The 12,569-nt window shown below is 41.9% G+C and overlaps 1 protein-coding gene across 7 annotated transcripts in view; it reads left to right on the forward strand.

Annotated features, from left to right (window-relative positions):
• The window catches only part of MEIS1 (Meis homeobox 1), a 109,144-nt gene that overhangs the window by 25,117 nt on the left and 71,458 nt on the right, over window positions 1-12,569 (forward strand). For all 7 annotated transcript variants that reach the window (XR_013956730.1, XM_080616829.1, XM_080616831.1 and 4 more), the window contains one exon: window positions 2,512-2,623. Coding sequence is in view for 6 of the 7 variants with exons in the window: in XM_080616829.1 (XP_080472955.1) it covers window positions 2,512-2,623 (112 nt within the window). In the remaining variant the exon portion in view is untranslated. The remainder of the gene's footprint in view (window positions 1-2,511; window positions 2,624-12,569) is intronic.

A 12,569-nucleotide genomic window follows, 5' to 3' on the forward strand; every position in this document is an offset into this window, starting at 1 on the left:
CACAAAATTTTGATAAACTGAGGTGGAATCCAACATTTCTTGCATGAGTGCCTGTATAATGTGGCGATAGCTGTGAGAAAAGAGGAGCCCAGCATCTAAGACTCAACACAATGAAAATGCAATGAATCGGAATGCCTCACAGATCATAGCGGAATCAGACTTTCCAGCAAGGAAAATCTTTTCATGGTGAATTAAGTGGTGGAGGAAGAAAAATGGTGATGAAAAAAGGTAGGCACAGATCACAAACACTGGGCTCAGGGCTCGCCGCTGAAGATTTAAGAACCTTAGCTAAAGCTATGCAGAATAGAATGTGGAAAATTGAATTTACTAAACAATTAAGCATTGAATTAATCTACATCCCGCACAGTAGAAAAGTGGGGGAGGGAACTGAACAGAGCTGAATAAATCAGGGGAGCTCATTAAAAGATAGTGAATATATCAGGTCTGTTGTTGCATAAAGGAGGGCCGTTTCCTGCACAACATGGTATAATTCTTCAGTCCGAAGCCTCTTCTTTTCTGCACCCCCCACTCTTTTCCCCTCCCCTCCCAGCCTTCGGAGTTGTATTCTTAATCAGATTAATAAACATTTCTGCTGAGGTTAGTGCAGCGCTCTATATTTTACCTTGTTATCTGCAGCTTTTCTATTAATTACAAGTCAGCTCACTAGTCAACAATAGTAGTGAGGGACAACATAAATAGAATGAGAGTGCCCTGGAGATGTCACTCGTAGGATCTGATGCATCCTGGAACTCCCACGGGTTCCTGCAACCTCCCACATGCCTTGCTGGTCTTTTGTTCAATTACAGTTAATGCAATAGTTTGCCATTTTCTCCTTCTAATTATATTTTCAAGTGGGATTTGTAGCACATAGAGAAACATCCTTTTACATGTTGAGGCACCAGGGCTTTGTGCTTGGCATTGTCTGTCCCCTGGGTGCTGTACCATTCTTTCTGCAGAGCTCTGAATAAACAAGTCCCTCTTTTAAAGCTGCAGTTGTACAAACTGAAAATTTATGCATTAACTGTTTGCATTCTGAGCATGTGTTACAGATTACCTCTTACAGCATTCTTTTGGTATGCCTGAGAATGCGTATTTGTTAAAAAAAAAAGCATTTCTTTCACAGTTCACACATCATTCTTTCAATCACAGAATCACCAGATCAATTAGCACTTTTTATTTATTTTTTCTTAAAGGAATATGCATAATAATTGGTTTAAAATATTCATGCGGTGTTTTCTGGGCCTTGCTTTCTTTAATTGTAATCATGTATCATGGCTGTAACCAGGATTATAAAGAAATGGAAGAGAGATTTCTCTTTTCTGGAAAAAAGTTGAGCTTTTCTAATCCTATTTATCTTCTGTCTCAGATTAGACTTTTTTGTCTTAATTTTCCTTCTCCGTGTCTGTGCATGTGTGTGCAAAGTTCATCTGCATCACCTTAAATCTCATTCAGCTATGTGTGAATGCTGTATTAAATGGCAAGGTTTTAGCCTATTGGTAGATTTATCAAAAAGCTGGAAGTATCAGTCAACTTTAATAGTACACAGACTTGGCTTGTACTGTGGTATGATTTAAATCCAATAGACTTATGTGTGTGCATTGTAAACAAGAGGGTTTTCTTTTTGGCAATAATTTCCAGTGGGCAATATTGCTTCATGATAAAGAAGAAACTATTCAATTATGCACAGAAGGCCGTGCAGGATGACCAGTGAGTCTCTGTGATGTTTTTAAAAGCTAGTACTAAAAGCTAATTAAAATCTTCTCTGGTGATAAAGGGAGACTTGGGAGGAGTGTTGCCACGATTGTTTTCCCTAAGAATTTAATTTACAGCCAATTTTTCCTATCTGAATGTTACTTTCAAATGCACCCAGTGATAAGAAGCAACATCTGTTTTCTGTTCAATAGTACAAGGAGGCTCTGCATGGGGCTGAGTGTACACAGCCTATGTGAAGCCATTGTTATTCTCATTTCTTTTTTGTCCCCATGCCTGGTCCATTTGCCATATACCATCCGGCAAACAGCTGACACATCTCGGCTATTATGGACCCAGGCCTAATTGCCAGCAAAGTCTTTAAGCTCTTCCACGTTGGCCTCATATGAGGAATGGGAGGCCTATATAAACGGCGCCGCTCTCGACCATCACTCTCATTCCGCCTTTGCGGAGTTAGCAGGCTGTTACGCCAGAGGGTTTGCGGATGCTAAAAATATAGTTGGAGCCCAGTGCCAGCGATTCGCTCTCTGGCTCTCCTCCTGCTCCCCCCGCCTTGCCAGGAATGTTTCTGTTTTCTATGGTAATAAAGCTTGGGGTTATTTAGATGGTAAACATATTCCAGAGTATATTATTTTTGCTGGGGAGAGGCGATCCAGCCATTTGAAAAGGAGCAATTTGGGGGATGTATTTGCCAGCCTTTTCCCGCGGGTCTGGGCATGAGGATGGCTCTCCCAGGAACACGCGAAATGGGCACTGCTTCCCCATCTTAGGTTTTAACTTCTTATTTTTTGGGCCCTGCAGCCCTCCTGGAACAGAGACCATGATGATACGGCATCAACGCGCTCGGGGGGAACCCCCGGACCTTCCAGCGGGGGACACACATCGCACAGTGGGGACAACAGCAGTGAGCAAGGTAGGAATGGAGCCCTAATGCTTTCTTAGCTGGCAAGCGCTCACTGAGGCACTCAGGGACTGGTTAATCTCTTTCCAATGTTGAAATGTGCTTGGGTATTAGGGGGTTTGTGCTGAGAAAGGTCCATCTTCCTTTTTTTTTTGACACTTTTTTTACCATCTCCTCCTATAAGAAGGATTGGCATCTTTATTTCTTCGACCCTGCCAGCAGGCACGTGTTAGAGCAACATATGTACCAGATTTGCAGTATGCTTAATAAAAATAAGCAATGAGAAGTTGGTGAGGTTTTTTTTTCCCTTCATTCAAATGGGTTAGAAGATGAAATCTTCAAACGAAAATGTAATTAAGATTGCAGAAATGCATACTAATATTTCAAAGATGCCATCAAAACTTTGCTGTATGTACAGTTGTCAGCTGGCCCATTTTACAAAATCTGGAGCAGTGCTTTTATTTACTGTTTTTACTCAATTCCAATTTACTTGAATGCAAAAAATGTTTTGTTTGAGTGCCAGGCCAGAGCAACTGATTTAGCAGGACAAGTATGAAACAAGCTTGGTACAAGTGAAGTGGGACATACCACAAATGATTAGCACTGACACAGAAGCTCTGAAGTCTAAAAAGCTGAAATTTTGGGGTTTCTTTTTCTGAGAAGCTGTTTAAATACTCCATACTTTTTCTAAAGAGACCAACTGCAGTGGATTTAGTGTTAATTTAATGCAATTAAAATTTAAAAAGGATCCTTAATCTGAATATAAAAGAGAGTGCTTTATTGAAGTTGGCTCTGAACTCACAATAGGTATATACTTTTAAATCTGGTTTTATGATCATGTTTCATTCGAGTGCTGTTAGACAACAAAGGAATTGTGTTTCCAAAAAAAGGTTGAACAGTACTGATTAGCATTGCAAAGTCTGCATTTAACAAGATTAGTTTTTAAACTAAACCAGTATATTTTAATTTTTTATATGTATGGACCTAACGTACATGGTGAATAACATCTCTTTATAGAATTTTAAGTATTTGAGACACTTTATTGTTTAAAGAAAAGTTGCTGATTTCGTCGCAAGTGTAGCCTAGTAAAAATGGGGCCTGGAATAGTAAACTGTTTCAGAGCTGAGGCAGAAACTGGTAACCTTCTGACCTCTGACTTTTACTGGAAAATGATATGCAACATAAATTCAGGGGGCCTTTTTTCTTTCAAGTATGTATACGTATATATTCTAGTGGTGCTGTTCACAATGCTATAGTTGAAGTGGTGTCAACATGTTCATTAGAGCCGCTTGCTTTCGGAACAAACTAAATCCACGGGGTTTTTAAGAGTGAAAAAGCTGCTGCAAAAATAGTCTTTGAACTAAATATTTGGAGGACTTCTTTGTACTCGGTTAGGGCTGTTCATCAGATGGATGTGCATGTGTTTATGTATATATGTATGTGGACAAAACATCTGTGGGTAGGCTTGCCAGCGTGCTCCTAAAACGCTTGGGCTCTTTGGAAATTGAGCTGCTCAATTCCTGATGTACTTTTAAAAGATTTTTCAGGCTTCATTTTCTCTTAAATGTGGCATTTTTCTAGTGGTGAGTGCCAGTCGTATCTGATGTTTTATCATCACTGTCCTGGTTGGCTCCTAGCAAGGTGCATGCTATAAAACTTCGGTCAGGAAGGGTTTTCTAAAGGGACTTTAGAGCTTGAATCCTATTAAATATCTATCTGCAGAAAGACTTGTCAGTGGTGCTTTAGTTGGTTCAGATAGCTGAGTATGGTTTGCGGAGGCTGCCAGCACTTGGTAGATGTGTTTCACGGAGAAGGCAAACTTTAGCGAAGAGTGAACAATAGTGGGAATTTGCTGACTGGAGCTCTCAGGTCAAGTTTGGGAAAGGAGTTTTGGAAAGGCAACCCTGTCTTCAGGGGTCTGACTTGCCTTCAGGCCACGTGCCACCTATGGAAATGGCTTTTTTTTTTGAGGAATGGAGATGCAGGAAGGGTGTTGGTGGTCTCGCTGAGCCTTGCTTTAGGTCTTGTTTGCTCAAAGCTCTCTGAAGGTTGAGATTATGAGGAAATCTCATTTGTTAAAGCACGCTCATGCCTGCATATACACCTTGTGTAAAAAAAGCGTGGTTTTAGCCTTCCCACATGGGGAAGAAGTCAAAACCCACCATCCTGAAAGACCAAAGGGGAAGAGAAGTAAAAGATAGCAAATATCCTGCCTCTCCCTAATTACATTTAGGTTCACAATGCGTGATTTGGAGGCTTTTCTTCTGTGGCCTGATATGAGGAGTGGCAACACTATGGGTAAACTCACGTACTCACCTCTGCTGGATGCTTTGCTTGGCAGCAGGAGTGGCCAGCGTGGCACTGCCTCAGCAGCCAGGTTCCACGGAAGGGTGGCAGCAAAAGGCTCGGGACCCCCATGCTCATGCCTGCAAGCACAGGCGTTAACTCGAGATGCATAAGTTGTGTGACATATATTTGGTATATTATGGGCTTCCCTATTTTTAGGAGTTTGTAAAAGTTCCTCTTGGTTCCATCTGTCAAGAGTGCGTTTGCCATTTAAAAAAACAAAACTAATCACCAGAAATATCACCCTCTAAAGCTGTCTATTTTTAGGTTGTTCCCACAACCTACTTCCCTTGTTGGGGTAGCTAGAAGCACCTTCTGGGCCATTTTTCCAACCTGGCTGCAGGTATCACAAGGATACGAGTGTGAGCTTTGCATTTTTAGAGAGGCACACAGATTGGAAAGCTTAAGCCCCTTAACAAAAGTTTTCTTCCTCAGCCCTTAACCCAGACTGTGTCGAGGTCTATTCTTGGACTTTTGGGGATTTTTTCTTCTTTACCTGATTCATTACTGCTTTTAATCCTCACAAAGTGCATTTTTTAACCTATTTATGTCCCTATGTACAACACGTTACCTTTGAAAACATGAGAGAGATGCTCTTTCCTGTACGCATTTTAAAGTCTTTTTGACCATGTAAATTTATTTACTTAGGAAATAGTACTGAATCCCAGCTGCTTCGATCTGTTGTAGAAATCCATATTTAACTGCTAGGGAGCTGTTCTGGGGTCTCGTGCCACTGAACAGCAGGATATGTTATTGCATAGCACGTTGACACAACCTCTTATAAAGGCCTGGTATTGTGTCATCGTAGGGGATGGTTATAGTACAGGAATGCAGAATAATATTATGAAAAAGTTTTATGGGCTATTTTCCCATTGCTCTGAAGTTATCATGAAGGGCCTTCGGAGGTCTGACATCAAATGGTGCAAAGAGGTCTGAATTCAGACATTGGAGAGAGAACTTGTTAAATTCTATTAAAAACCAAAGAGAAGCAAGTTCTTGGGTGCAGGCGGGTGATGCTCACAGCAACACTGCTTTAATTTACCGCATATTCTAACTTTAAAAGATTCCAGTTTGGGGTATTAGCAGATCTATTTTGTTTGTTTTTCAAGTAGTGAGGCCAGGAGGACACTGAACAAAGCTGTGGTACAGTGACTTTTAATCCAGAGTGAGGCTCTTTAATTCCCATGTTTAGCTCTCCTACACGGCTTAAAAGCAAAAGAAAAATAATCCATCAGTGTCTCCTATTTGTGCGTATTGTTTCTTTCCCGTTTTTTTTTGTGCAAGGCTCGGCCTGGGTTCAAAACATTTTTTTAACCTCCAAATAATTGTTGCTCTTTCAAGGCGGGAGTAGAAAGCAGCGATATTTCTTTATAAAAATGTATCAATGGCTGCAATGGGTTTTTTTCCAGGCTTTTGTAGGAGTTCAGGCAACCTTTAGGCAAAAAGGCAATCGCGTTTATTATTGCCGGGAATCTCAAGGCGGTTGTTTGGAGGCTGCGAAGGCAGGCGACAGAGCCGGGTGGAGGGGGAGAGAAGGGCCACATTATGTTCCAGATGACTGAGCAAGGATTTATATACCAACTCGCCTTTTTTTTTTTAACATGGGAGAAGAAAAGTAATAAGAGCGGGGAGGCATTTGAAGCGGTCAGATGGCCGATGACTAATGGGATAGGTGGGCAGGAGCCCGCGGATTGGGTGTCTTAATGAGCACATTTCGCACCGAGTTTGGGCTGCAGTTCCCCTTCACCTTTGCCCTTTATTGACCGAACTGACACTTCATTTTTCACATACTTCCAATTATGGCTGAGCTTAAGTGTTGCCCTGCCTCCTTTCTTTCTTGCCTATGGACGGCTCGAGAGTGGCTGAGGCCACAGAAGATATTTTAATTTGAAAAACTACCATAGCGAGGCAGGTTTAGGGTGTAACCTGAAACTGCTGTCACTTTGCAGTTTCTCCGATGAAAACAAAAGTTTTAATGTTTCTTGTTTAGTGCTTCTAACCCCCCCCCGTTCTCCATGTTGAATGGTGAGGTGGGGGATTGCTTTGGGGGTGGTTGGGTTGGCGAGAGGTGTTTTACTCGAGGTAAATCCTTTTTGGCAGTACAGGTGCTGTAGGTGAGAGTCACTCACGTAATGATGTAAACCCAAGTAAAAAGCAGTGCCATGCTGAAGCAATAGCTCCTTGCTCCCTCTCAATATAGTGTCTTCTCAGGAGGCTTCTTGTGATGTGATGGCCTGTGGTGTACTTTGCCTAATGCTCTCCTTATGGAAAAGCAAAGTGTAATTGTGCCTGCTCGTCTCAAGCCTTAGACCAAAGGTGTGGATTTGTTGTTTTGGTAGTATCTATTGCATGAACGTGGATTCAAGTGTGGCCTGGTTGTGGGGCTTTGAGAAGTAGATGATGATGATGCTGGGAGAAGCAGGTATGATGAAGGGATAGACAAATCTCCAGTCCACAGCCACACCTTTGATATACACGGAGAAGCGTGATACATGTCCCACAGCCCAAGTCTTTGTGCACTTCCATGGTGGCTTTTATACACAGAATCCTTCCAGGGCGGAAATGTCTGTTTGCTTTTGCAGGGCTTTGGGGGTTTTGGAGCATGCGGTTTTCCTACCAAATGTGAATTCTGTCGGAAATAGTTGGAATAAGTTGCGCTCGCATGGGATGGGTGGGTTTAAGAACAAAATCTCTGCTGTTAGACCTTAGCTTCCCAGCAGCACCGCTGGATTTTGCAGCGTGGCTTTTGCTACCCCCTCTATCGACGTGAGGTTTGGGTGAGTAGTAAGTGGGCACATCACCTGTGTGTTGGTGGTGATTGCTTTGCATTTAAATGCGTGGAGAGTACATCAACAATTATTTACATCCAAACAGAGGCCCCAAAAACACAGAAGTATTTATCTCAAAAAAGAAAAAAAAAAAGTATGAAGTATTGCCTACTTTATTATGTAGCCCTCTGGCATAGTAATGGCATGGCATATTTTTACTATAATATGGTAATAAAAGAATATGTAAAAGGCAGACAAAGGTTCTGTCTTTTCACTAAGGTGACCCCTGTTACCAAGTAACTGCTTTACTTATGAGCTTATTAAAAACTCAAAAAAAATGAGCTTTTCATACTTCACAGGCATTGATGTGAAAATGAGCTGTCCTGCGAGTAGTTTTCTTGATCATTTTTAGAACAATTGATTAGCCAAAGAGCCGCTGTCATTAGTTGACATTGACTGATAGCAATTTGTCACAAGCTCTGAAGGTCAGCCAGGCAGTGGAAGCTTCGGCTTGTCTTTGATTGACCTTTTCTGATGCCATTATCATGCGATCGGTTAGACTGGATGTGACCCTCGATTAGAAAAGACAGGGCATTAGTCAACAGGGGCAGCTCCCGGTATTTTTCCTGGTGCTTTATGTATTGTGAATCCCGAATTAAGCGTAATAGGCTTGTTTGGCAATGGAGTGGTATCAGTTTTCTTGCTGAGGCTCTGCCATCCCCTCTTCTTTTCTTGCCTTTCCATCAAGCGGGCAGTGCTCGGTTTGCTTTAAATCTGCGTGAGCACCTGTGCCCTCTTCCTTTGACGTGAGATACGAGATTTAAAACAGCCCCATATTTATTTGGAACTCTTCGTGTAGGTGCATATTCTTCGGCAGCACCAGCATTAATTATTTTTATCTCTCCAGAATCATGTTTTATTTTTTAACAGTGATTGAGTGGTTGAGGATTATGCTCATAACAACACGATGTCAATTTATCATTCTGCTCTAAAGCCGGGGGGCGTGAAACTGGTTTTTTCCTCCTTCTGGTTTGGTTTTTCTTTTCTTTTCTTTTTTTTTCCTTTTGGATCTCATCAGCCTGATTCAGCTGTTAAAGTTAGATTTCGGCAGCATTAAGCCTTCGAGCCTCAGCTAGGCAGGGTTATACTTCCAGTATGGTGCATGCGAGAGAGTCCTTGCTTGGAAGCGGGTGTCTGTCATGATTTGAGCATCAATCTATTCTCAGTGTCAGGATTTATTTTAATTGTTCACATTAGCTTCAAACGTCTGTTATTAACAAGCGTTTTGCTTTTCACTTTGGCAAAGCTAACTTAAATACTTATAAATGTTGCTTGTTTTGCCTAAATTGTGGGTAGCGTAGTCGTAAACTAATTCTTTTCCTTGTAAAAACCTTCCTTCCTCCCATTTGCCTTTCAGGGGAAACCTGAATTTCTCCATCTAAGTACCAACTTGTTTTTCAGGTCAGCCCCCCGAGATAATAAGCAGTTCAAAACCAGCACAACCATTTCAGCACGATTTAATTCGACTTTCAGTCTTTGCTTAGGAAAAGCTTCCAGCTGGGAGGGGAGCAGAGAGGCGAGATCACTGGGGTTGCTGGCAGAGCAAAAGGAGGGAAAAAGACTTTGGGAAGTGTTTACCTTTAAAGTGGCTATGGAAATACAAATATTCCTGACTTCTCAGCTGGTCTGTAATCAAGCAGCAAAATTCATGTGCTGGAGTCCTTTTTATTTTTTCTTGGCAGGTTTTTCTAAATTTAAACATGTTTAACCCATTAAACATCTGTGTGGCTGTGTGCACAAGTCTAAGTATACAAGAAGAACACGGCGCTGACCCTGAACTGAGCATCATACCAGCAGTGCAGGGATTTTACAGGCCGCAGAGTATGTCTGCACAGCCCTGGATGTGTTACTGAGGACAAGATCCTGAATATGCCAAGCAGGGAAAAGAGATAGAAAATACCACAGTGCTAAATCACCTCTTAGGACATTACCTAAAAACTCAGGTGTTGGACTGAAGGGCATCTTGCTTTTTTCTTCGAATAAGGTAGAGAGAGGTTTGGTTGCAAGTAGCTGTACAAACAGTTTTGAAGTTTCCAGTGTCCAAGATACCCCTTTTTAACAGGACCTTAGTTATGTTCTGAAGATCACTGATTCAATTTGATTAGAAAAATTGTTGCTTGAGACAACTGTTTCTTAGAAAAATTCTGTTGGATTCTTTTTTCCCTTACACATCCTGGTCATGCTCCTTCAGGTTGCTGTGGCTCATGGAAACCAATGAGCTTCCCATCTGGTCCATGTGCTTCCCACCTTGAAGGCACCAACCCTATCCCCATTTGCCTCTCCAGGTCTTTGTGGCTTCAGCTGAGTCTTTTGCTGTCTGATGCAGGCAGAGTGTGACTTTCAGGTGTGTGTCATTGACCTCTTTAAATTGGAAGTTAAAAGAGCAAAGTCATGCTCCTGAGCTAGCCCCTGCTTTTGAGAAACATTTTGTGATGGTGAGTGTAAGCTCATAAACATGCAGTGGTTTTGGATTAGTGATGCAACAAGGTGTGCCATCAGGCTGCATTTTCCTACTTCTCACGTGAAGTTGGGAGAGGGGAAGAAAATATGACTGAGTTTGGAAGAGAAGACTTTAAAATAATGCGTTTTATATGGAGAAACTGGGTGCTTGTCCCATAAGGCAAGAACTAAGGGTGCATGTTCATGGCACAGGAGCTTTCTAGAGCATTAGCAGATTTAAAACAAACAAAAATGTTTTACATGGTGGGTTAAATTTATTGCTAAAGTGTGCTCCGGAGGTCAGCAAGGGACAAAAAGAGATTAGACCAATTCGTGGAAAAATAGGTTCTTCTGTAGCTATTAAAAACCCTGGTCCAGATGCAGCTGCTGGCTCAGGAAGCTGCCCAAGTGCTGATTGTCAGAGCCGTGGCACAGCCACTTTGGTGTTTCCCCCCCTTTCTTTATGGTTTTCCTAAACACCCATTATTGCTCCTGGGAGAGACTGACATGAGATCGAGCTACTTGGGCTGATCTCCCCCGGTTTTTATGTTAAAATAATTTTATAAAATTTAATTCAGGAAATAAGAAACTGGATTTTTTTTTTATTTATCTTTTTGTTTTTTTGATGGCTCTTGCTGATGCTGGCATGCTTTTGTTGGGAATAAAGTAGACATAGTTTGTATTTTCTTGCCCTTATTACCCTGGTGGTGGGAATGGTTTGACGCTATTCATTCAAATTTGACAGGTGATTGCTTCTGTAAATGAATGCACTCAAATCATAATTGTTGCAACAGAATTGTTTGATTACCTGGCGGTAGCCTCTTCCTCTCTGATAGCTTTTGGATCACCTGTTTGCTGAGAGCATTTGACAGTCCTCATGTTTATTACCCAATTGAATGTCAGTAGCAATTGCAGCTAAAGATAAACGAAAATGCAAGTACTTGTTGACCTTGACTTTTTTCCACAAGATATTGGACTTGATGGCTCTATTGCTGTTGAACTGATAAGAGTTATAAACAGTAGTTGAAGGAGAATGTTTTATTCCCAGAGGAAAATACCATGCTGCTGTGGGAAATGGCATCTGACTAGCGCTCTTTGCCAAATTTGCTTGGTTCACCTTCATTTAGGCTGTGGGAAAATAAAATACAAATTTCCCCTTTTATGACTTTAATATCTCTGCAAACATGAAATCCTGCGCTCTTTGTAAAGTTTTGTTGGCAGACTGTGCCAGTAACATCCAGCGAGCGCGAGACCTCGCTGTGTTTTATGATGTGCTATAATGAGGATTCTCAATTCTTCCTCATTTTCGGGCTGATTTGATAATTACAGGGAGGGAGCAGAGCTTTCTTCTCCTATTCCGTGGGAAGCTTAATATGTCTATAGCCAGCAAAGACTGGGAAATGTGTGGCTGCCGGTGCGTGTTGCCAGAGCATGGCACCCCGTACTGGTGGGAGAGGGACCTGGGGATGAAGGCAAAGTTATTGCAGGGATGGGGGGGACAATACTTTCACAGGTCACATTCATAGCTGGTTATTTGGGCAGGGTGGTTCTCTTGCAGTGTTTTGGGAGGAGGGGGCCAGTTTGGTGTTGCCTGTCCCAGCTGCATTTGGGGATGGGAGGGGTGAGCCCCTGCCTCTGCAGATCTTGCTGCTATGACTCCCCATATATATATGTATATGTATGTATGTATGTATGTATTTATATATTTCTTCTTCATTTCTAATCCTGCTCCAATATGAAACCTGAAAGACTTCAGTGGAAACAGGAACAGGCAGTAGGCTTTGAGATCTTGCAGGATGAAAGTCATTGTATAAACATAACATGTGAAGAGCACAAAAGGCAGTGGAATTATATTGTTTAAAACATAAGTCCTTGTCTCGGCAACTGCTCTGATAAACTCCTTACAGTATTGTAGGAGCTTGTTAAAGCACTGAAATGCAGGATTAAGCAGTGCTGTAACAGTTAGAAGAGTCAGACTAGTAATCTTATTGCATTGTATTTTTTTTTTTAGGTAAGATTAAGCCAGCATTACATTATATGTTTGTGGGTGAGGGGGCATTCTTCCAGGGATTAATTAATAGGATCAACGCTGTAAGATGCTGACATCATTTTTTCTAAGCACTTTGATGCATACAGGCTTTTTTTTATTCTCTTTTTGAATGAGATGGGACCTTCTGTGGGCAATGGGGGCAGCCCCTGTGGCTTGTAGTGGTGGCCACTGTATAATTCATCGGGGACCGCTTCCCTCTGGCCTGGTGACCCACAAGTCAGTGCCATGAGAAATACCAGAGGGAGAGGCCCAATGTCTCTTCTCCCTGAGCTGGTATGGGATTGCAAGGCTGTGA

This window comes from Psittacula echo, assembly GCF_963264785.1.
Source record: "Psittacula echo genome assembly, chromosome: 4".
NCBI classification, from domain to species: Eukaryota; Metazoa; Chordata; class Aves; order Psittaciformes; family Psittacidae; genus Psittacula; species Psittacula echo.